Source organism: Microtus pennsylvanicus, chromosome 1 (assembly GCF_037038515.1).
Source record: "Microtus pennsylvanicus isolate mMicPen1 chromosome 1, mMicPen1.hap1, whole genome shotgun sequence".
Lineage (NCBI taxonomy): Eukaryota > Metazoa > Chordata > Mammalia > Rodentia > Cricetidae > Microtus > Microtus pennsylvanicus.
Genome location: NC_134579.1, coordinates 83,681,484 through 83,702,417, shown reverse-complemented (window position 1 = coordinate 83,702,417; position 20,934 = coordinate 83,681,484). Strand labels below are relative to the sequence as shown.

Here is a 20,934-nt window from a genome sequence, read left to right as displayed (position 1 = left end):
TAAGGCTGTTTCATATAGGTTACTCAAAACATCATTTCATCTGCTAAATTTAAGATGTATGAGTTTATGGTTTAGAGAGATTGTTCGGTAGTTAAGCGCAGTTGGGTTTGGTTCCCAGCTTCATAAGGGTGCTCACATCCTTTTGAATCTAAAATTCCAGGGGACCCAATACCTTCTGACCTCAGCACCAAGCATGCATGTAGAGCATATACATGTGTGAAAACATTCACACACAGGCATACATGTAAAAATAAATCTGAGTGTTACAAACTAACTTAATGCTAAAAGGCAGATGAGAAACCTTGTCTACTTCTACTATTAAATAATATCTCCAGCTTTTTCTCAGGCTATCTCAGAATTTAGCATACTACATTTACATCAAATACCAAGGTTGCTGTTTTTTTTTTCCTAATAAGACCCTAGAGTAAAAGCTTGATTATAAATATCCAACAGTATAAAAAGTATAAAAAAAGTACAAGAAAAGGGATGGGGAGGGAGAAAAATGTATTGCTCAATAAAAACAATAAAAAGAAAAAAGGTACAGTTATCGTAAATGCTTCCTCTTTTTATTCAACGTTAGTTTGTAGAGTAGTTTCAATGCTATTTTTCAGTGTGAATTATGATAAAGAGTAGTACAGATCTGAGTCATCAGAACTTCGGTAATGCTGTAGCATTTGAAAATATTTTGCTATCTCTAGGGGAAGGACATGCTACTGAATTATGACAAATTGTCATGAGAAGAAATAGTTTACCCAGACATTTTAAAATGCGTAACCATTGCCTCTCCACAGAAAGACTAGATAACATGTGGTTTATCATACAACAGTCCCAACTCTGTCCCCGGAAATCCTCCTAATTTCATTTATTTGGTGGTGTTAAACAATTAAAAAGACTCTTTACAGCACCGTCCAGCTTTCCTATGAAATACTCAGCATCTTAAATATTCTGTACACTTTTTTCTTGCAATAAACTAAGCACTCTCTTAGAGTTGGTGGGTGGGCAGATGGGTATCCAATTTAAAACTGCATTAGAAACTGTCTTTTTGTAGGATGGTAGGTATCCAAGTTAAAAATAGAAAGGTCAGTGTGTTATTTTGTAGTCTTTTCAAAGTTTAAATTGTTCTTTGTCCCCTTCTACATGATGCTCAGTCACCACTCCTGAGTGGAGATAGGAGAGGCTTCTCATGAGCTGCTTTCTACTGATGCAGCAAGACTTGAAGACATATGTATCATTGAGAACTTCCCTAACTTGGCCCTGATACAGAATCCCACAACATATTTTCTGTCTTTTTGGGTAGGTAATATACAAAATGTAAAACCTTGAGTATTATTAGAGCTAGAAGTCATCTCTGTATCTGAAATGTCATCTCCCTGGTTACTGTAGCAGGGAAACTGAATTGCAGAGCACTTGAACTGTGTTGGGATTTTGATGGGGATTGCATTGAATCTCTAGATGGCGTTTGGTAGGATTGCCATTTTTATTATGATGATCGTAATTATCCAAGAGCATGGGAAATCTTCCCATTTTCTGGTATCTTCTTCAATTTCTTCAAAGACTTACTCAAATAGGTCTTTCACTTCTTTGTTTAGTGATACCCCCAAGATATTTTATGTTATTTGTGGCTATTATGACGGGTAATGTTTCTCTGGTTTCTTTCTCAGCTTCTTTATCATTTGTATATATGAGGGCTACTGATTTTTCTGAGTTGATCTTATATCCTGCAACATTACTGAAGGTTACCCACTGTAACAGCGGCAGAGATGGCTCAGTGGGTAAGAGCACTGGCTGCTCTTGTAGAGGACCTGGGTTCAGTTCCCAAGCACTCCAATGGCAGTTCACACCCATCTGTAACCTTAGTGGCAGGGGATCTGAAATCCTCTTCTGACCTTTAAGTGCACCAAGAACACAGTTCACAGATGCATGTAGGCAAAAGCTCTTTGGTATAAAAAAAAAAGAGAGAGAGAAAACCAACTCTACAAATAAAGATAAATTTCTGTGGCATAAATTTGAATGAATTTATAAATGAATGGATGAATGGAGGAAACTCCCTAAGCACTAAGACTGGATGCTCAGACTGTCATTGATGTGTCTTTAATTCCATCGAATGTTTTCTAAAATGTAACAGAGGGTGAGAATAAAGGGACGAGGATTGCACCATGAATTTCCCGAGCTGGGGTGGAGAGGCTGCTGCAAGCTTTGCTGGTGACTATTTCAGGCTCCATTCGGGTACCATAGTCTCTAATCCGGAAGTCGTCCGCTGCCAGTTGTGATGCACGGTTTGGTGCTCGCGGGAAACTCGTCTAGCTGGCTGTCGCACCGGTGGGACTCCAGCTGCCATGAGCCTCTGGGTGGACAAATACGGCTGGACTATCACGAGGAACAGGCGGCGCAGCTGAGCAACCTGGTGAGCAGACCGGGACGGCGGAGGCCAGCACGTTCTGCTGCTTCCTGAAAAGCCCGAGGATAAGATGCTCCACTGTAGGTGAATCCAGACAGGGATTTAGAAGTTCTCTCTTAAAAGCACAGGTTCAAACTCCTCTCTCTGTCACACACAGAGTTCAGCACAGCAGCAGCACAAGGTCTCACTAACCACCTGCACTAACTGACAGAAGAATCTCCTGAACCCTAACTCATCAGATAGCTACCTAGAAACATACACTCCTCTCACCACTGTGTTCATCTGAACCACGGACACTCAGGCTCTCATGGCTGCACTCAAGTCTATTCTGCACCCTAAAAATGATCTACTCCCCCTAGGGCTCGAGGCGGGTTGCTTTTCAGCTGTGACAGGCAAGGATGAGGCTGCACTTCAGTGAGGCTGAGGAAATGCCACACTGCAACAGCAGGGGACCTCAAAACTGTCATGTTTATTCAGAGCTATGGAGCCTGTCTTAGTTAAGCTGAAGGGGAGAGGGGTGGGAGGACGGGGAGAAGAGTGGGAGGAGGGGGAGAAGAATGGGAGGAGGGGGAGGGAAAGGGGAGTCTGGGAGGAGGTGGAAATTTGGTTTTTTTTTCTTTATTCTTCTTTTATCAATAAAAAAAAAAGAAAAAAAAAAGAAACAACTAGTGGCTGAGACATTTCAGTCCTGTCCACTATGGGTTAGAAACCCACAGACGTGAAAGGAAACAGCTTTGGAGTGTGGCACAACGATGCTTTCTAAGTACTTCGTATTTCTCACCACAGATCCTGTCCTTGGGCATGAGCAGTGTCTTGTAGTTCTGAACCCACAACGTACAATCTCTTTGATCTCTGCACCAAAGCACAAGTGCCCTTGGCAGGACAACAAACAGTATCTCCAAGAGAGAAACATTTGGCTAAGTTAGCTCTCAAGCTGGAAGCTCAGGGTCTTTCTAGCACATTCCGCATCAATGACAAAGCAATTACAATAATGACAATTGTTCTTTCAGCCTGAACACACTAGGCTCTTTATGCTGTGCAATAAAACTAAGCTACTTTCTGTGGGGGAAAAAGAGATGAATAAAGTTCAATTTTACACGCTAACATATTGAAGAAAAGCATAAACTGTACGCACTAACTACTTAGGTTCACTATATTTCAGGTCTTACATGCAATTTTTTCCCCTTTCAAATGAGGCTCTGTTGCCAGGAGGCCGCTAGTTAGTTCCCTGCCACTTAGCCCCGAAACAATCACACAGTAGATGCATTAATCAAATCACTGCTTGGCCCATTAGCTCTAGCTTCTGACTAGCTAACTCTCACATATTAATTTAACCCATTTCTACTAATCTGTGTGTCGTCTCGAGGCTGTGACTCACCGGGAAAAGTTCCACCTGGCTCCAGGGGCTACCTGGATTCTCTCCAATCTGCCCTGCTTTCTCCCAGCATTCCATTTAATTATCCCCACCTACTTCTCCTCTGCCCTTCTTTCTCCCAGCATTCCATTTAGTTCTCCCCACCTACTTCTCCTCTGCCCTTCTTTCTCCCAGAATTCCATTTAGTTCTTCCCACCAGTTCTCCTCTGCCCTTCTTTCTCCCAGCATTCCATTTAGTTCTCCCCACCTAGTTCTCCTCTGCCCTTCTTTCTCCCAGCATTCCATTTAGTTTTCCCACCAAGTTCTCCAATCTGCCCTTCTTTCTCCCAGCATTCCATTTAGTTTTCCCCACCTAGTTCTCCTCTGCCCTTCTTTCTCCCAGCATTCCATTTAGTTTTCCCACCTAGTTCTCCAATCTGCCCTTCTTTCTCCCAGCATTCCATTTAGTTTTCCCCACCTAGTTCTCCTCTGCCCTTCTTTCTCCCAGCATTCCATTTAGTTTTCCCTCCTAGTTCTCCTCTGCCCTATCAGGCCGGCCAATTTCTTAATTCATTAACCAATAAAAGCAACATATAGACAGAAGGACCTCCCACACTAAAGCTCGGGAATTATTGTAAATGTCGTGTGCCTCCCTCATGCTGTTACCTCTGTGGAGTCTGCTGACTGACGGTAGAATTTGCAGTCTCCCTCAGACACACCTCCCAGTCTTTCTCGGGGATTTCTTGGTCTTCAGTAAAAGGGTATCTATGACACCAGAGAAAATACATTAACTACACATCGTCATGTTCCAGATGCTCCCTGTGTGACGGCCCCACTCACTGCTGCACTCTGCAAGCTTCACACATCAGTAAGGCTTTCCTGAGGTTCCTGCAGGACTTCTCTGCCAGCCTGTGAGCCAGCTTCGAAGGAAGAGCCAGACCCTCCTTCTTGCAGACACTGTATAACACACTGCAAATCTGGAAGACAAATCAACAAGGAGGAAAGCACATGAGCCAATGTCTAACATCTGTCCGCATCGCTGTGGAGCCTTTCACAGTGCTGCTGCCTCCTACTGGACGCCATGTGCTGCTGCTGTACAGTCTTCACTGTCTATTATGAGTGAGCGCTGTCTACTGGGAAACTAGTACATGTTATTGACAGCTGTTAAGATGAAAGGGAAAACGGTGCACTGACTCCCACAAAGGAACCAGGGATTCTCGCGTTCTCTATGTCCCCTATGCTCCCATTTCCCCTATGACAAACTAAATCAGCTTAAGGTAGAAGACATTAAATACTTCATCAGTCCTTAGGCACTGAATTCATAACACTCATTTGTTAAAAGATAGATGCAAGAGAACATGGTTTATATTTGTATTTACCAGTAAACACATCACTCTGTACACCTACTAATGGCTGACCTTTCGGTCTGTCTGATGCGCTTCATCTTGTTTTAGAAAACAAAACTTGAGCTAAGATATTTATGGAAAGCTTAACATGACTTTACGTCATCAATGCTGGGAGCAGGCACACAAATTGCCAGGCACCTCCAGCAGATCGGGGGGATCACCTTAGATGTGGAATTGCAACACAAGATCAGCCTGCAGGTGGACATGTACTTCTCCATGGTTCTGCGCAAGGCATGCTGAGCATCCTCTGTGAGTTTGTCCACCTTTGTCAATAGTACCACTGGGTCAAAAAGAAACAAACCAGCTTCAACTGGAGGGCACTCAAGCGTTAAGTCACCATCTGCCTCTACTGTGTCCTCATTAATAGGTGTGACATCCTAAATAGATGGCTGATATTCTACTTTCACCTCCGCAAAGGGCAGAATCATATTTTTTAAAATGTTATAATCAAACAAGACTAAGAAACCCTGGTCAAAATAAGTTAAATTAGGACTTCTCACTTCATCTCAGCTTTTATCATAACAAAGTTGCAAGACAAGGATGTGCTGATCTATGCTATAAACTCAAAGAATTTGTTAATACTTTGGAAATCTCTGATGCAAGAGTCATAGCCAATGGGTACAGTCAACAGGAGAATCTGAGAAGACATACAGGAAAATTGTATCTGGCTGCAATTGAGGACCAGTCAGCCTTAAGAGGTTCAGGAACTGTGAGTAGGCAGGGGGTGAAAAGTCAAACTCCATTCCCATTTCCATACAAAGAACAAAGACAAAGACACATCATGCCTGAGTGGGAGTCAAAAGAGGAATCCACAACACTTGTCCAAGCTGTGAGAATGTGAAACCACAGACTGCCCACAGGACACACAGGATCACAGCCAGTGTGAATGCAGAAGCCATAAGCAGGAGCAGGCCCCACAGGGCCCAATCTGTGGCTGAGAACATGGGACCCTGACACAGTGGGAATGGAGCAAGTAGGTGGTTCTGGAACAAAGGCACTTCCTGCTAAGAAGATTGCTCCATGCAGAGCCCAGCAGTGGGAGCAGAGTGAGCAGAACAGGAGAGACAAGGACAAGAATGTAGAGTGGTAGGAAATATGGGTCCCGACTTTCTGAAGAAAAAACACAGAAACACCTAAGCCCCAAACATAGAAAAACCCTCTCTGGCCTCCTGCCTTCAAACAATACAAAAAAACCTACTATTTTTTTATGTTTTGTTAAAGATGGTCAATAGAAAATAATCACATTGAATTCATAGTTCTAAGAAAATAATTACTTTTCACGTAACCATAAACGTAATGGACAAACATGCTAATCTAACTTTGGAGCATGAAGACCTGAGTTCAGCTCCAGAAACCATGTAAAAAGATGCTCATAAAACTCAGAGCTGGAGAAACAGAGGCAGATGCATCCCTGGAACTCAGCAAAACAAAAAATATACCGAGGAAGGATGGTGGCCCACACTCAGTATCTGATACTTATTCCAGACAGGATTGACTTTTTAGACAGCTTTGTTTATGCTCACCAACACTGAAAGAGTCAGGATAGCTCAACAGAACTCATGCAAGGAACTGCAAACTGTGAGCTCTGCAGAGCGAGCAGACTTCAGTGACAGCACAGGCTGTGGGTCAAGCAACCAGCTTTACTTTAATCTGCTCTGTGGACCAAGCTTCCAAACGTACAGCAATATTTCAAAAAATAACTCTAAGCTGGAGGACAAGGAGTGTAAACTATTTTTTTTTGTTTTTGCTAAAAATGTAATTCCTACTACTTTTCTAAAAATATTTAGTAGCAGTTTACCTAGGATTAACTTCCAGGTGGTAGTTACTGGCAACGGTGCTGATTTCAATTTTTTTTAGATGGAGTCTGTGAATGAAACAAGAATCTGCTCAACATTTTCTTACTGGCTATCTTCTTTTTCTCATGTATAACCAATCACCACTAACTACCTGAACAGTCTTCCATGTTAACACAGAAATAAAGGAAAAATATATTCACGTTCCACGGCAAATAATAACATAGAAAGAGGAAATCTCATGCACACCTGTTTTACTCCTCCCGCTCAAAAATGTGTCGCTGCAATCCCTTTTAGACAACTGGTGTGAGATGACGGCCATGTATCAACTTAAAGTATGCATGTTCTGCAGCAAAATACTTTTGTGGATTTTCACTTTGATGACACCGTGAATGTCTGTTTCATCTGATGAACTGATCTATGCATACTACACACACACACACACACACACACACACACACACCTTATTTCTTAAGTCATAGGCAGCCAGTGTTGGGGAGGGGTGCATATCTGATCAGTACTAAAAATCCTTGCCAGGGAGACCTGAGACAGCTAACTTCATAAGCACAGGACTGAGTCAGCAACCTGGGCTAGAGTGTGGACCTGGGATGGCGAACTCTACAGGAGCAGGACGGAGCCAGCAACATAGGCCAGAGCAGACCTGAGACAGTGAACTCCACAGGAGCAGGTACAACATAGCAACCAGAGCAAATGCTGAGGGAGTGTGCCAGAGCCAGAGACCTCTACGGGTTCAGGAAATGAGTCTGGGACCTACGAGGAGATAGGCAGGAATCAGTGACCTCTGCAGGACTGGGAGTAAGTCTGTATCTTCGATGGAGTAAACCTGAACCAGAACACCTGCAGGTCCAGGTGTGAATATGGGACCTCCCAGAAACTGGTCCTGAGCCAGGAACTCTGAGGGTCGGGGTATGAATCTGGGACCTCCAATGTAGTGGGCAGGAACCAGAGACCTCTGCAGGTTCGGGCACTAGTGAATTAAAAGAACATTTGAAAACTTTAGAAGAAAAAGAAGCAAACTGACCTAAGAGAACTAGATGGCAAGAAATAATCAAATTAAGAGCAAAAATAAACAAAATAAAAACAAAGAAAACAATACAACAATCAATAAAACAAGGAGTTGAGCTTACACACGACCCCCCCCCCCCCAAAGTCTGGGTTTTTTGCAAGATCCTTTGCTCAGGAACAGTTTTCTGCTCCTACACTAAGGCTACCAACCCAGAGCAGTGAGTGCCTACCTACGGGGCAGGCCTCAAGAATCCCTGGAAAGGGAGCACGCGCACCTCCAGCTTGTGCGCCAGGGTCTCCTGAGCTCTTCTGGATACCGCCCTGCCTGCTCCGTTCATCCTTTTGTCCCCGGATCATTGGGCTACCAGGCGGCCCTGTTTAGGTGCTGAGGAGTCCCATCTGGACAGGTGAGTGTGTGCTATCCAGGGGCGGATAATCCCGGAAGAGAGCACAACACCCCTCCTTCAGCTCCTTCTGCAGGGCTGTCTTTCTTACACACACCCCCCTCCCCAAATCTGGGTTTTCTGCAAGATTCTTTGCTCAGGAACAGTTTTATGCTCCTAGACTAAGGCTACCCACCCAGAGCGGTGAGCGCCTACCTATGGGGCAGGCATCAAGAACCCCCGGAAAGGGAGCACGCTCACCTTCAGCTTGTGCGGCAGGGTGTCCTGTGCTCTTCTGGATACCGCCCTGCCTGCCCCGTTCTGTTCTTCCTTTTGTCCCCGGATCATTGGACTACCAGGCGTCCTTGTTTTGGTGCTGAGGAGTTCCATCTGGACGGGAACTGTTCCTGCTTCTACACTGAAGACATACACCCAGAGGGTCAGTCACAGCAAAGACTGGACCAAGACACCAGGCCTCTCCTGGCTTCATTTGAAGGAAGAGATGGGAAGGCTCCAATGCAAGAATTCCTCCAACAACCTAAAAAGCAACATGATATCACCAGAATCCAGGGATCCCGAAATAAGAATTGTACACCCTACTCCAGAAGAATTAGAAGAAATCAACTCAAAAGTGAACTATATGAAAATAATAGAAGACCTTAAACAGGAAGTGAAAAACTGCCATAAACAATTAGAGATTACAAACAAAAAGGTAGAGGAAATGAATAAATCGTTCAAAGATACCCAAGAAAACCAAGAGAAACAAGAAAAAGCAATCAAACAGGTAAGGGAAGTGGTTCAGACTTGAAGATTGAAATGGAAGTAATGAAGAAAACAAAAACCGAGGGAAGGATGGAGACGGAAAATCTGGGTAAATGAACAGGAACTACAGAGACAAGTACTACCAACAGATAACAAGAGATAGAAGAAAGAATGTCAGACACTGAAGATACCATAGAGAAAATAAACACACTGATCAAAGAAAACTGCAAAACCAACAAATTCATATCACAAAACATTCAGGAAATCTGGGAAACAATAAAAAGACCAAACCTAAGAATAATTGGGATAGAAGAAGGAGAAGAAGTACAGCTCAATGGTCCAGAAAACATATTTAATACAATTATAGAAGAAAACTTTCCCAACCTAAAGAAAGATATTCCTTTGAAGGTTCAAGAAGCATACAGAAAGCCGTATAATAATCACAACACAAAACATACAGAATAAAGAAAGAATATTAAGAACTGCAAAGGAAAATGGTCAAGTTACATATAAAGGTAAACCTATCAGACTTACAGCTGACTTCTCTATGGAAACCATGAAAGCCAGAAGGTCCTGGATAGATGTACTGCAGAAACTAAGAAACATGGATGCGAGCTCAGACTACTATGCCCAGCCAAGCTTTCGTTCACTATAAATGGAGAAAATAACATTTTCCAGGATAAAAACAAATTTAAACAATACGTAGCCACAAATCCAGCCTTACAGAAAGTAATAGAAGGAAAATCACAAACCAAGGAGTCCAACAATGACCACAATAACACAAACATCTAGAGACCCTTCACCAACACGAATCAAAGAAGGGAAACACACAAACTCTATGACTAAAAATGTGACCGGAGTTAAGAACCACTGGTCATTAATATCACTTAATGTCAATGGACTCAACTCACCTATAAAAAGGCACAGGCTAAGAGACTGGATACGAAAACAGGATCCAACATTCTGCTGTTTACAAGAAACACACCTCAACCACAAAGACAGGCACCTACTCAGAATAAAGGGCTAGGAAAAGGCTTATCAAGCAAATGGACCCAAGAAACAAGCAGGTGAGGCCATACTAATTTCTAACAAAATTGACTTCAAACTTAAATCAATCAGAAAAGATGGAGAGGGACATTTTATACTCATAACAGGAACAGTTCATCAGGATGAAGTCTCAATCCTGAATATCTATGCCCCTATTATAAAAGCACCCACGTAAGTAAAAGAAACATTACTAAAACTCAAGGCTGCCATCAAACCGCACACACTAATAGTAGGAGACTTCAACACTCCTCTCTCACCAATGGACAGGCCAATCAGACAGAAACCTAACAGATAAATAAGAGAATTAATGGAGGTAATGAAGCAAATGGACTTAACAGACATCGATAGAACATTCCACCCAAATAGGACAGAATATACCTTTTTCTCTGCAGCTCATGGAACCTTCTCGAAAATTGACCACATACTCGGTAACAAAGCAAACTTCCAGTTACAAAAAAAATATTCGTAACCTCCTGCGTCTTATCATATCACCATGGATGAAAGTTAGAATTCAACAACAATGCTACCCCCAGAAAGCCTACAAACTCATGGAAACTGAACAGTCAACTACTGAACCACACCTGGATCAAGGCAGAAATAAAGAAATTAAAGTCTTCCCTGAATTCAATGAAAATAAAGAAACAACCTACTCAAACTTATGGGACACTATGAAAGCAATCCTAAGAGGAAAGTTCATAGCACTAAGTGCCCACCTAAAGAAAACAGAGAAAGCACACATTGGAGACTTAACAGCCCACCTGAAAGCTCTAGAAAAAAAAAGAAGCAGACTCACCTAGGAGGAGTAAAAGACTGGAAATAATCAAACTGAGGGCGGAAATCAACAAAATAGAAACACAGAAAACAATCCAAAGAATCAATGAAACAAAAAGCTGGTTCCTTGAGAAAATCAACAAGATTGACAAACCCCTATCCAAACTAATCAAATGGCAGGGAGAGAATATGCAAATTAATAAGATCAGAAATGAAAAGGGGGACATAACCACAGACAAAGAGGAAATTCAAAGAAGCATCAGATCTTACTACAAAAGCCTGTATGCCACAAAACTGGAAAATGTCAAAGAAATGGACACGTTTTTAGATAAATACCATATACCAAAGTTAAACCAGGAACAGGCGAACAATCTAAATAGACCTGTTAGTCACGAAGAATTAGAAGCTGTTATCAAAAACCTCCCTACCAATAAAAGCCCAGGACCCGATGGTTTCAATGCGGAATTCTACCAGAACTTCCTAGAAGTCCTAATCCCTATACTCCTTAACGTACTTCACAATATAGAAACAGAAGAGTCATTGCCAAATTCCTTTTATGAAGCCACAGTCACTCTGATACCAAAATCGCACAAAGACTCAACCAAGAAAGAGAATTACAGGCCAATCTCACTCATGAACATCAACGCAAAAATCCTCAACAAAATACTGGCAAAACGTATCCAAGAACACATTAGAAAAATTATCCATTATGATCAAGTAGGCTTCATCCCAGAGATGCAGGGCTGGATCAACATACGAAAATCTATCAATGTAATCCATCATATAAATAAACTGAAAGAAAAAACCCATATGATCATTTCATTAGATGCTGAAAAAGCTTTTGACAAAATTCAACATCCCTTTATGATAAAAGTCTTGGAGAGATTAGGGATTCCAGGGTCATACCTAAATACAATAAAAGCTATTTACAGCAAACCGACAGCTAACATCAACCTAAACGGAGAGAAATGCAAAGCCATCCCACTAAAATCAGGAACATGGCAAGGCTGTCCACTCTCTCCATACCTCTTCAATATAGTGCTTGAAGTTCTAGCAATAGCAATAAGACAACATAAGGTGATTCGAATTGGGAAGGAAGAGGTTGAACTTTCATTATTTGCAGATGATATGATAGTGTACATAAGCGACCACAAAAAACTCCACCAAAGAATTCCTACAGCTGATAAAACCTTTAGTAATGTGGTAGGATACAAGATCAACTCCAAAAAATCAGTCGCCCTCCTATACACAAAAGATATGGAAGCAGAGAAGGAAATCAGACAAGCATCACCTTTCACGATAGCCACAAACAGCATAAAATATCTTGGGGTAACTCTAACCAAGGAAGTGAAAGATCTATTTAACAAGAACTTTAAGGCATTGAAGAAAGAAATTGAAGAGGATACCAGAAAATGGAAGGCTCTCCCTTGCTCTTGGAATGGGAGGATCAACATAGTAAAAATGGCAATTCTACCAAAGGCAATTTATAGATTCAGTGCAATCCCCATTAAGGTCCCATCAAAATTCTTCACAGATCTTGAGATGACAATACTCAACTTTATATGGAAAAACAAAAACCCCAGGATAGCCAAAACGATCTTATATAATAAAGGGACTTCTGGAGGCATTACCATCCCTGACTTCAACTCTATTACAGAGCCACAGTAATGAAAACAGTGTGGTATTGGCATAAAAACAGAGAAGACGACCAATGGAATCGTATAGAAGACCTGGATTTTAACACAAAAACCTATGAACACCTCATTTTCGATAAAGGAGCTAAAAGTACACAATGGAAGGAAGAAAGCATCTTTAACAAATGGTGGGGGCACAACTGCATGTCAACCTGTAAAACAATGAAAATAGACCCATATCTATCACCATGCACTAAACTCAAGTCCAAATGGATCAAAGACCTCAATATCAATCTGAACACACTAAACCTGATAGAAGAGGAAGTGGGAAGTACCCTACAACATATGAGCACAGGCGATCGCTTCCTAGGTATAACCCTAGCAGCACAGACATTAAGGGCAACATTGAATAAATGGGACCTACTAAAACTGAGAAGCAAAGGACACTTTCACTAAGACACAAAGGCAACCTACTGACTGGGAGAAGATCTTCACCAACCCCGCAACAGACAAAGGTCTGATCTCCAAAATATAGAGAGAACTTCAGAAACTAGACTTTAAAATGCTAATTAACCCAATTAAAAAATGGGGCACTGATCTGAACAGAGAATTCTCAACAGAAGAAGTTCAAATGGCCAAAAGACACTTAAGGTCATGCTCAACCTCCTTAGCGATCAGGGAAATGCAAATCAAAACAATTTTTGAGATATCATCTTACACCTGTCAGATTGTCTAAAACCAAAAACACCAATGATAGCCTTTGCTGGTGAGGCTGTGGAGGAAGGGGTATCCTTATCCATTGCTGGTGGGAATGCAAACTTGTGCAACCACTTTGGAAAGCAGTTTGGCGGTTTCTCCGGAAATTTGGGATACAAGCTAACCCTGGACCCAGCAATGCCACTCTTGGGAATATATCCAAGAGATGCCCGATCATATGACAAGGGCATTTGTTCAACTATGTTCATAGCAGTATTATTTGTAATAGCCAGGACCTAGATACAACCTAGATGCCCTTCAATGGAAGAATGGATGAAGAAAGTGTGGATATCTACACATTAGAGTCCTACGCATGCCGTAAAAAACAATGACTTCTCGAATTTTGCATGAAAATGGATGGAAATAGAAAATACTATCCTGAGTGAGGTAACCCAGATCCAAAAAGATGAACATGGGATGTACTCACTCATAATTGGGTTCTAGCCATAAATAAAGGTCAGTGAGTCTATAATTTGATATCCTAAAGAAGCTAAATAAGAAGGTGAACCCAAAGAAAAACATATAGCTATCCTCCTTGTTATAGGAAGTAGACAAGATTGCCGGGGAAAAACTTGGGAGCTTAGGGGTGGGGTGGGAGGAGGGTAAAGGGACATGGGGAGAGAAAAGTGAGAAGGGGAGGATGGGGAACTTAGGGAAACGGGATGATTGGGATAAAGGAAGGTTGGATAAGGGAGCAGGGAAGCACATATCTTAATTAAGGGAGCCATCTTAGGGTTGGCAAGAGACTTGGACCTAGAGGGGCTCCCAGGTGCCCAAGGTGAGGTCCCCAGTTAGTTCCTGGGGCAGCTGAAGATAGGGAACCTGAAATGACCCTATCCTATAGCCATACTGATGAATATCTTGCATATCACCATAGAACCTTCATCTGGCAATGGAAGGAGATAGAGACAGAGACCCACACTGGAGCACAGGACTGAACTTCCAATGTCTCAATGAGGAGCAGAAGGAGGGAGAACATGAGCAAAGAAGTCAGGACTACACGGGGTGCCCCCATCCACGGAGACAGTGGGGCTGATCTATTGGGAGCTCACCAAGGCCAGCTGGACTGTGACTGAAAAAGCATGGGATAAAACCGGACTCTCTGAAAGTGACGAACAATGAGGGCGGATGCGAAGCCAAGGACAATGGCACAAGGCTTTGTGGGAGCCTAGCCAGTTTGTATGTTCACCTTCCTAGACATGGATGCAGGGGGGCGGACCTTGGACTTTCCACAGGGCAGGAAACCCTGACTGCTCTTCAGATTGGAGAGGGAGGGGGAGAGGAGTGGGGGGAGGGGGAGGGGGAGAGGATTGGGGGGAGGGGAGAGGGAGGGGGAGAGGAGTGGAAAGAGGGGGGGAGGTTTGGGAGGCTGGGAGGAGGTGGAAATTTTTTTTTTCAATAAAAAAAAGTAAAAAAAAAAGGGTTGGTTCTTCGAGAAAAATAAACACAACAGACAAACCTTTACCCAAACTAACCACAAGCCAGAGAGAAAATATCCAAATTATCAAAATCAGAAATGAAAGGAGGGACATAACAACAGACATGGAGGAAATCCAGAAAATCATTAGGTCATATTTCAAAAACCTGTGTCCGCAAAATTAGAAAACTTAAAGGAAATGGACAACTTACTGGATAAATAATCACTTACCAAAATTAAACCAAGACCAGATAAGCAAATTAAACAGACCTATAACTGCTAAAGAAATTTAAAAACGGTCATCAAAAGTCTCCTAACCAAAAAAGGTCCAGGACCAGATGGTTTCAGCTCAGAATTCTACAAGATTTTCAAAGTAATATTACCAATATGCCACAAATAACTCCACACCATAGAAACAGAAGGAACATTGCAAAGTTCTTTTTATGAGGCCACAATTACCCTGATACGCAAACCACAGAAAGACAATACTAAGAAAGAGAATTACAGACCAAACTCACTCATGAACATTGATGCAAAAATACTCAATTAAATACTGGCAAATCGAATCCAAGAACACATCAGACCCATCATCCACCATATTCAAATCAGCTTCATCCCAGATATGCAGGGATGGTTCAACATACAAAAATCTGTCAACGGAATCCACTACATAAACAAACTGAAAAATAAAAAACACATGGTCATCTCATTTGATGCTGAAATAGCTTTCAAAAAAAAATACAAAGGACATACCTAAACATAAAAGGCAATATACAGCAAGAAAACAGCCATCATCAAACTAAATGGAGAGAAACTCCCAACAATCCCACTGAAATCAGGGAAAAGACAAGGTTTTCCAGTCTCTCCATATCTATCCAACATAGTTCTTGAGGTTCTAGCTAGAGTAATAAGACCAAAAAAAAAGAAGATCAAGGGGATACAAACTGGAAAAGAACTCAAACTCTCACTATTTGCTGATAATATGATAGCTTACATAAGTGACCCCAAAAATTCTACCAATGAACTTCTACAACTCATAAACATTTCAGTAATGTAGCAGGATACAAGATTAACTCAAAAAAATCAATAGCCCTCCTTTATACAGATAAATGGGTCGAGAAAGAAATCAGAGAATCAAACATCACCATTCACAATAGCCACATATAGCATAAAATATCTCGGGATAACTCTAAGGAAGACTTGTTAGATAAAAACTTTAAATTTTTGAATAAAGAACTTGAAGAAGACACCATAAAGTGGAAAGATCTTCCCTGTTCTTGGGTAGGTAGAATTAACATAGTAAAAATAGTAATCTTACCAAAAGCAATCTACAGATTCAATACAATGCCCATCAAAATCCCAGCAAAATTGTTCACAGACCTCGAAAGAACAGTACTCAACTTCATATGGAAAAGCAAAAAACCCAGGAGACCCAAAACAATCCTGTACAATAAAAGAACTTCTGGAGGCATCACAATCCCTGACTTCAAACTCTACTACAAAGCTACAGTACTAAAAACAGCCTGGTGTTGGCATAAAAATAGACAGGCAGACCAACAAACCCGAATCGAAGACATGGATATTAATTCACACACCTACAAACACCTGATTTTTGACTAAGAAGCAAAAAATATCAAATGGAAAAAAGAAAGCATACTTAACAAATGGTGCTGGCATAACTGGATATCAACTTATATAAGAATGAAAATAGACCCATATCTATCACCACAAAACCTGCACAAAACTCAAGTCCAAATGTATCAAAGACCTCAACATAAAGCCAGCCACAATGAACCTCATAGGAGAGAAAATGGGTAGTACACTCGAATGCATTGGCACAGGACACCACTTCTTAAATATAACCCCAGGAGCACAAACACTGAGAGAAACAATTAATTAAATGGGACCTCCTGAAACTGAAAAGCTTCTGTAAAGCAAAGCACATGGTCAACAAGACAAAACGACAGCCTACAGAATGGGAAAAGATCTTCACTAACCCCACATCAGATAGAGGTCTAAGCTCCAAAATAAACAAAAAGCGCAAGAAATGGGTCATCAAAAGAACAAATAATCTAGTAAAAAAAAATGGAGTATAGACCTAAACTGAGAACTCTCAACAGAAGAATCTAAAATGGCTGAAGGATACTTAAGAAAATGGTCGACATCCTTAGTCATCAGAGAAATGCAAATCAAAACAACTCTGAGATTCCATCTTATACCTGTAAGAATGGCCAAGATCAAAAACACTGATGACAACATATGCTGGAGAGGTTGTGGAGAAAAAAGAACACTCCTGCATTGCTGGTGGGAATGCAAGCTGGTACAGCCCCTTTAGATGTCAGTGTGGCGATTTCTCAGAAAATTAGTAAACAACCTTTCTCAAGACCCAGTAATACCACATTTGGGTATATATCCAAAGGATGCTCAATCATGCCAAAAGGACATATGCTCAACTATGTTCATAGCAGCATTGTTTGTCATAGCCAGAACCTGGGAATAACCTAAATGCCCCTTGACTGAAGAATGGATGAGGAAAATGTGGTACATTGACACAATGGAGTACTACCAGCAGAAAAACATAATGACATCTTGAAATTTGCAGGCAAATGGATCGATCTAGAAAATATCATATTGATTGAGGTAATCCTGGCCCAGAAAGACAAATATATGTACTCACTCATAAATGACTTTTAGATAAACAGCAAGGAAACCCAGATTACAATTCACAATCCTAGAGAATCTAGACAACAATGTGGACCCTAAAAGAGACACAGATGATTCTAATCTACATGGGAAGTAGAAAAAGACAAGATCTCCTGAATAAATTGGAAGCATGGGGACCATATGAGAGGGTTGAAGGGGAAGGAAGAAGCTTGGAGAGGAGCAGAGAAAACTGTATAGCTCGATAAAATAAAAAAGTATTTAAAAAAAAGAAAAAAAAATCCTTGCCAGAAACATCTGCCGAGCCCTGACAAGAGATGCTTACTGTGATAGGTTGAGCTCAAATCTCAAATTTTTCACCACGACACCATAAAGTTCTTGTAGGATACACATAATTCTTGTATTTTTTCAAGCACCTGATGGCCCATATACTAGGAGGTGAGGAAAGTCACCACACTGCACCTAGCGAGAAAGAACAAGGCATTTTACTTCGTCGAACAAAGGTGCTCCATGTTAAACTACTTCTAAAGCACTAAGGTATTTTGTTTACTACCCGACTCCAATAGAAAATTTATCAAACTTTCATGTTTGCTTTCTCTAGGCACTAATTTAATCTAACTTGCACGAGCAACCCAGAACATACAAGGCACAACACTAAATGCTTAAAGGCAGGGACTCCCTCAGCAAGCTCTCTGAAGGGCACTTTCAAAAATGAGGGCTGATGGGAATGTGGAACTATTCTCTGTAACTGACACAGATGCTCGTCTTGCCTGGGTTCCCAAAATGATTTTCTTGCTAAGAAGGGGGTACACTGATTCCCTTGCAAGTTCATGTGGGGGATACAGGAAGACTGCACATAAGGGATGCTATGGGAAAGAGTGTGTTATCAAACAGCAATAAGAGAATGACATCAAACTAAAGGGCACTATGGGCATGGGGGCTTGATCCGATGAGAAGATGTAGACTTTAAAAGTAAATTCATTAAGACGTAGAAATAGTATACTAACCCCTGTCCTAAGAATATAAACAAGTAGCCACAGGAATCAATAAAATGTGCCCATCCTATGGCTAGGAAACTTAACGTTGAAGCTACTATAAAAACAGGTGTGCATACACATGAAGTATAATGCTAGATTTTTATATTATTGCACGCATTATAAAAACAACAACAAAAAAGACAACTAAAACATATCTTCCACTTCCCTCCCGATTCTTCTAAAAACTCTCATATGGAGGATAGAGGCACTAGGTAAAGTAAGTCCTCGTTTTCGGAAAGGACTTAGCTGTGATTCCGAAGAGGCTAGTAACTACGAACACGGTGCAGGGCACTGTCCCCTGCATCAGCCCACCATCTAGCTACCTGCAGCAGGAGAGCCTATGGGCCCCAGCCCTTCCTACAACCCGGGTTTGCAGCCTCCGCCAGGTCCGCACCCCAAGCTCACGGGACCCCGGGCAGCAGAAGCAGCACTCTGGGGAACTTGTCACTTTGGGTCCCCGCTAGCCCTGCAGCTCCTGCCTTCTCACTGCCTTATCCTCGGGCTTTTCAGGAAGCGGCGGAACGTGCCGGCCTCCGCCGTCCCGGTCTGCTCACCAGGTTGCTCAGCTGCGCCGCCTGTTCCTTGTGATAGTCCGGCCGGTCGAGGGAGCACGGCCGGTATTTGTCCACCCAGAGGCTCATGGCAGCTGGAGTCCAACCAGTGCGCCAGCCAGCTAGACAAGATTCCCGCGAGCTCCAAACCGCGGGTCACTTCCGGCAGCGGACGACTTCCGGATTAGAGACTATGGTACCCGAATGGAGCCTGAAATAGTCACCGGCAAAGCTTGCAGCAGCCTCTCCACCCCAGTTCCTTTGCTCCGGTCCAGCACGGGAAATTCATGGTGCAATCCTCGTCCCTTTATTCTCACCCTCTGTTACATTTTAGAAAACATTCGATGGAATTAAAGACACATCAATGACAGTCTGAGCATCCAATCTTAGTGCTTAGGAAGTTCCTCCGTTTCATTCATCCATTCATTTATAAATTCATTCAAATTTATGCCACAGAAATTTATCTTTATTTGTAGAGTTTGTTTTCTCTTATTTTTTTTTATACCAAAGAGCTTTTGCCTACATGCATCTGTGAACTGTGTTCTTGGTGCACTTAGAGGTCAGAAGAGGATTTCAGATCCCCTGCCACTAAGGTTACAGATGGGTGTGAACTGCCATGGGAGTGCTTGGGAACTGAACCCAGGTCATCTACAAGAGCAGCCAGTGATCTTACCCACTGAGCCATCTCTGCAGCTGTTACAGTGGGTAACCTTCAGTAATGTTGCAGGATATAAGATCAACTCAGAAAAATCAGTAGCCCTCCTATATACAAATGATAAAGAAGCTGAGAAAGAAACCACAGAAACATTACCCTTCATAATAGCCACAAATAACATAAAATATCTTGGGGGTATCACTAAACAAAGAAGTGAAAGACCTATTTGAGTAAGTCTTTGAAGAAATTGAAGATGATACCAGAAAATGGGAAGATTTCCCATGCTCTTGGATAGTTATGATCAACATAATAAAAATGGAAATCCTACCAAACGCCATCTAGAGATTCAATGCAATCCCCATCAAAATCCCAACACAGTTCAAGTGCTCTGCAATTCAGTTTCCCTGCTACAGTAACCAGTGAGATGACATTTCAGATACAGAGATGACTTCTAGCTCTAATAATACTCAAGGTTTTACATTTTGTATATTACCTACCCAAAAAGACAGAAAATATGTTGTGGGATTCTGTATCAGGGCCAAATTAGGGAAGTTCTCAATGACACATATGTCTTCAAGTCTTGCTGCAGCAGTAGAAAGCAGCTCATGAGAAGCCTCTCCTATCTCCACTCAGGAGTGGTGACTGAGCATCATGTAGAAGGGGACAAAGAACAATTTAAACTTTGAAAAGACTACAAAATAACACACTGACCTTTCTATTTTTAACTTGGATACCTACCATCCTACCAAAAGACAGTTTCTAATGCAGTTTTAAATTGGATACCCATCTGTCCACCCACCAACTCTAAGAGAGTGCCTAGTTTATTGCAAGAAAAAAGTGGACAGAATATTTAAGATGCTGAGTATTTCATAGGAAAGCTGGACAGTGCTGTAAAGAGTCTTTTTAATTGTTTAACACCACCAAATAAATGAAATTAGGAGGCTTTCCAGGGACAGAGTTTGGACTGTTGTATGATAAACCACATGTTATCTAGTCTTTCTGTGGAGAGGCAGTGGTTACGCATTTTAAAATGTCTGGGAAAACTATTTCTTCTCATGACAATTTGTCATAATTCAGTAGCATGTCCTTCCCCTAGAGATAGCAAAATATTTTCAAATGCTACAGCATTATCGAAGTTCTGATGACTCAGATCTGTACTACTCTTTATCATATTTCACACTATAAAATAGAATTGAAACTACTCTACAAACTAACGTTAAATAAAAAGACGAAGCATTTACGATAACTGTACCTTTTTTCTTTTTATTGTTTTTATTGAGCAA

At 41.6% G+C, this 20,934-nt stretch overlaps 1 protein-coding gene across 2 annotated transcripts; it reads right to left on the bottom strand.

The window, feature by feature from the left end:
• Window positions 1–550: 550 nt before the first annotated feature.
• LOC142849326 (uncharacterized) lies at window positions 551–19,128 on the bottom strand. 2 transcript variants are annotated; one of them, XM_075971281.1, is made up of 6 exons: window positions 19,000–19,128; window positions 17,734–17,870; window positions 8,622–8,898; window positions 4,593–4,729; window positions 4,419–4,517; window positions 551–2,448 (listed from the first exon to the last, which is right to left on the bottom strand). In XM_075971281.1, exons 3-6 carry the CDS (start codon window positions 8,748–8,750, stop codon window positions 2,301–2,303), a joined length of 513 nt encoding a protein of 170 aa, XP_075827396.1. In that variant the 5' UTR covers window positions 8,751–8,898; window positions 17,734–17,870; window positions 19,000–19,128; the 3' UTR covers window positions 551–2,300. The 2 variants fall into 2 exon arrangements, with proteins under 2 accessions (XP_075827396.1, XP_075827387.1); XM_075971272.1 differs by having other exon boundaries at window positions 8,622–8,778.
• Window positions 19,129–20,934: the final 1,806 nt, after the last annotated feature.

Bases quoted from the DNA above. Each gene is read 5' to 3' on its own strand.
- LOC142849326 (XM_075971272.1), bottom strand. From the start codon at position 17,801: ATGTGTATCCTACAAGAACTTTATGGTGTCGTGGTGAAAAATTTGAGA. The intron at 4,730-8,621 runs GTGAGCGTGCTC...TTTGTCTTCCAG, and splicing joins CCCTGCCGCACAAGCTGAAG to ATTTGCAGTGTGTTATACAG. The intron at 2,449-4,418 runs GTAACAGCATGA...CGGGCTTTTCAG, and splicing joins AGTCAGCAGACTCCACAGAG to GAAGCAGCAGAACGTGCTGG.